This window comes from Erythranthe guttata, chromosome 14, assembly GCF_056151865.1.
Source record: "Erythranthe guttata isolate IM_541 chromosome 14, IM_541, whole genome shotgun sequence".
Classification (NCBI taxonomy): Eukaryota; Viridiplantae; Streptophyta; class Magnoliopsida; order Lamiales; family Phrymaceae; genus Erythranthe; species Erythranthe guttata.
In genome coordinates this window covers 9,203,121-9,206,755 of record NC_142546.1, presented here as the reverse complement: position 1 = coordinate 9,206,755, position 3,635 = coordinate 9,203,121, and the positions used below count along the sequence as shown (strand labels likewise).

Genomic DNA, 3,635 nt, shown 5'->3' with positions numbered 1-3,635 from the left:
TATAGTTTTCGGGGGTTCGGGGGCAGCGCCCCCGATTTTTTTTAAGGATAATTTTCATTAAATAGCACTGAAACCAGTGTAAATATATAAAAATAAATATCTAATGCACTATAAATTTAATAATTGGGGGCCCCATAATTAGAAAAATTATACAAACAAGTAAAAACGTTTATCAATATCTATTTATCAATTAGGGTTCTCGATAATTATATATATAATATACTTTTGTTTGAAAAAATACTAATATATAAAGGATATAATAAAAATTTGGGGGCCCTTAATTTTGTAAAAAAATCGGGGGCCCTAGGCGACCGCCTACTTCGCCTCCCCTCAGAACCGGCCCTGATAGTCGGCAATGTAATATTCCACCAAAATTTCTCCTAACTCCTTATAAAATTTCCACTCGTGAAAATTAATTACAGTAAAGAAAACCTAAAAACGTGAAAAAAAAAGAAAACCTAATACATTATACATGTACACATACTAGCATGCATGAATGAATTACGAATTAAATGAAAAATGAAAAAAATAGTAAAAGTTTCTAACTATTTTTGATACGGCATACAAAAAAAATTAAATTAATAAATAAAATATTTCATCTTCTTCTATCAAAATTAAAATTTTAAAAAAATAAAAATGAAAATGAAAATTAAAATTAAATTAAAGCCTCTACGCTAGCTTTCTTCACCATAGTACAAACAGGGCAAGAATCAAGAAAAACCTCACACTCTTTGCAGCAGCACAAATGCCTGCACGGCAGCAAAATCACGCTTGATTTTTCACTTTTGCATCTTCTGCACACCAATTTTCTCTCTCCCCATTTTTCTTCTTCATCTTCTCCACCATTTTCGCAGCAAGATTCTGCATCAGCCGCCGGAGAACAGGCGGCGGCGGCGGAATCTCTCAGCCGTTGGATCGTGCCGCTGAGAGACGCCACCATGGATTCGTTCTCCCTCGCAACCCTCTGCCACGTCTGGTTCTCGATTTCGATTCTGTTGAGGAAATTTTGAAGCTCGTTCGTTCTGTTCGCCGCGTTCGCGATTTCTTGGTCTTTTTGCTTCAGTAAAAATCGAGTCTTGGTTTCGTATTTCTTCATTAAAATCGCTGTTTGCCGGTTTCTCTGCTCTTGCACTGCCGATCTCAATCTCTCGTTCTGTTTCAACAACCCAACACAAATAAATAAATAAATAAATCATCACATTATTAATCTAAAAAGTAAGAACCAAAAAAAAAAGTTTTTGTTGTTGTTGTTGTTTCTCTCTCTAACCTGTAAATTGAAGAACTGATCAAATTCCAATCTTTGTTTATCAATCTGGGCAGAGAAACTCTGTAGATGAAGTGGGATGTTGTTATTATTAGCATTAGCAGCTAAAAAGTTGAAATTTTTCTGGTGCAAAATATTCTGGTATTGATCAAACGTCGTATATTGTTGTTGTTGAGGAGCAAAACACAAGTTCTCCATTACAGAATCTTGATTAGCACCACCCAAAGCATATCCGTCAAAGTTTTCAGAATAAAACTGCGCTTGAATTGCCATCGGTTTATAAAAATCCAATCCTTTTTTCTTAATTTCTCCGAAATCCTTGAAGAAAATACAGAGAGAGCAGCAACTTATGTTTGGCAAAACCTATGATGATGGAAAAGAGGGTATGTGTGTTTCTCTGTATTTATATTGCAAGAGGTTGACATAAATATTTCAAAAATAAATAATAAATAAATAATAAATAAATAAAAATCCTCACTTTATTTTTTTTATCCCCATTGAAAATAAAAGTAACTGACAAAAACTTTAAAAGGGTGTGTAAATTAGGGTGGTGGTGGTGGTGGTGGGATAGAGTTCTTGATTCTCTCTCTCTTCTCTCTCTCTGTGTGTCTCTCTGGATGTATATATATATATATATATGTATCTATAGTTAAATTTGTTGGGATGCAATAAAAGAAAGCGTAGACATGCAGATTTGGTGACAAAACAATCGGATCAGAGATATGAGAGGGGGAGCGTTTGTTGAATGTGAGCAAAAAAAAAATTCAAAAAAATTGACAAAGTAATTAATTAAATTAGGGTGGTGGTGATGCAGTTTTTTGTGAGGTTTGAGGCTAAGAAAAAATGTCTTACCTTCTTTTTGTGGTCTCATTAACTTTTCTTCTTCCTAATCCTACGTACTCCCTACTAACTATTCTTTAATTTTATTTTTATTTAATTTATTTTATATTTTATTTGTGGATAGAGAGAGAAAGATGAGAGAGAAAGAAAGAGAGAGGGAATCAGGGATTTGTCAGTTTTTGGCCATTTGTAAAGGCTGAAGAATAGGATTCCAAGAACTCTCTCTACTCTATTATATAATTATATTTCCCTCGTAATGCACAATTTATTTATTTAATTTATTTATTATTAAGAATTTATTGCAATAAGTTTTCAAGTTCAACCATTTTGATTTTATCGACCCCGCGCTTTTAATGTTTCTTGAAATGCGATTTCTGTGTTACGTGATATTTATTGTGTTATTATTGATTTTTGTAGAAAGTGACGTGTCAATTTTGACGTAATTAAGAATGTTAATGAATGTTGGAAATAATCAAATAATAAGATTATCCTTAATCTTGGCGAAGAAGTTATTTGGGAAATAAAATTACGGACTTAAAATGCATGTGTTCCCAAAACATTATCAGGATTTGATTTAATTTAATTTATGGCTCAACACGTCACATAGCCAATTAAATAATTCATTTCCCATATAAAATAAAATAAATGATAGGATTTATAATTGTACCAAGGCAAGTAAATCAAGCAATTCGTTGTAAATCAAGAAACAAATAATACATAAATTTGAGCATGACGTTGTAATTATTTTTTTTCTTAAAACAAAAGAAATGATTGGAAATTTTCATTTATAAATTCAATAATTGCTAATCACGTTTCAAAGGGACCAAATTATATGTAAGCCATGTAAATGATTTGATTTACTACATATTTAGATTTAACTACAATAAATAATAATGTTTAGAGTGACAAAATATGTAATTACCATAAATTCTCTCTTTTTTTTTTTGGCACAAATTTGTAACAGTAGCTACGTCATTAATTCAATATTATAAATAATAATAATAAAATACTAATAACAACACATTTAAAACCTAGTAATTAAGCATAATTATTCAAAGGTTAGGCCGCGTGTACCACCAAGACTTTGTATGTTCACCTTATGGCTTATGGAATAAATTAAATCTCATCACCCTTATTTCAAATTTGATGGGCCCACGCCCAACTGACATATCGAAAAGTCCATATAGGCATACAAATTAAGCCCAAATCGATTAAAGATAATAATACAAATTCAAATAGGTTAAGGCTCAAACTGACATGATTTAAACAGTGAAGACCAAGTCGGCCCTGTAAACGTACGCAATTCATAATTCATGAGCAATCTCTTGAATTCTCTGAATTCTTTTATCATACATACAAAGCTGATTTGAGCTTCGGAAAGCTTTCACCTGGACCAATTCCGGCGCCCTAACAACTTTTTTATAAAGCATCTAGTACTTAGAAGAGAGATCAAGAAGTGCGATGGAGGAATTGCAATACGTGATGTCGAATCGTACCGCATCAAAATTCAATTACTCTTCTTTTGTATTAC

General features: G+C 32.2%; 1 protein-coding gene across 1 annotated transcript; it reads right to left on the bottom strand.

The window, feature by feature from the left end:
* Nucleotides 1-513: 513 nt before the first annotated feature.
* Nucleotides 514-1,883, bottom strand: LOC105954638 (putative BOI-related E3 ubiquitin-protein ligase 3). Its single transcript, XM_012978303.2, has 2 exons — nt 1,268-1,883; nt 514-1,153 (listed from the first exon to the last, which is right to left on the bottom strand). The coding sequence occupies exons 1-2, from the start codon at nt 1,535-1,537 to the stop codon at nt 656-658; spliced, it is 768 nt and encodes a 255-aa protein (XP_012833757.1). The 5' UTR covers nt 1,538-1,883; the 3' UTR covers nt 514-655.
* Nucleotides 1,884-3,635: the final 1,752 nt, after the last annotated feature.

Coding starts and splice junctions, on each gene's coding strand:
- LOC105954638 (XM_012978303.2), bottom strand. CDS start 1,537: ATGGCAATTCAAGCGCAGTTTTATTCTGAAAACTTTGACGGATATGCT. Junction 1,154..1,267: donor ATCAGTTCTTCAATTTACAG/GTTAGAGAGAGA, acceptor TTGTTGAAACAG/AACGAGAGATTGAGATCGGC.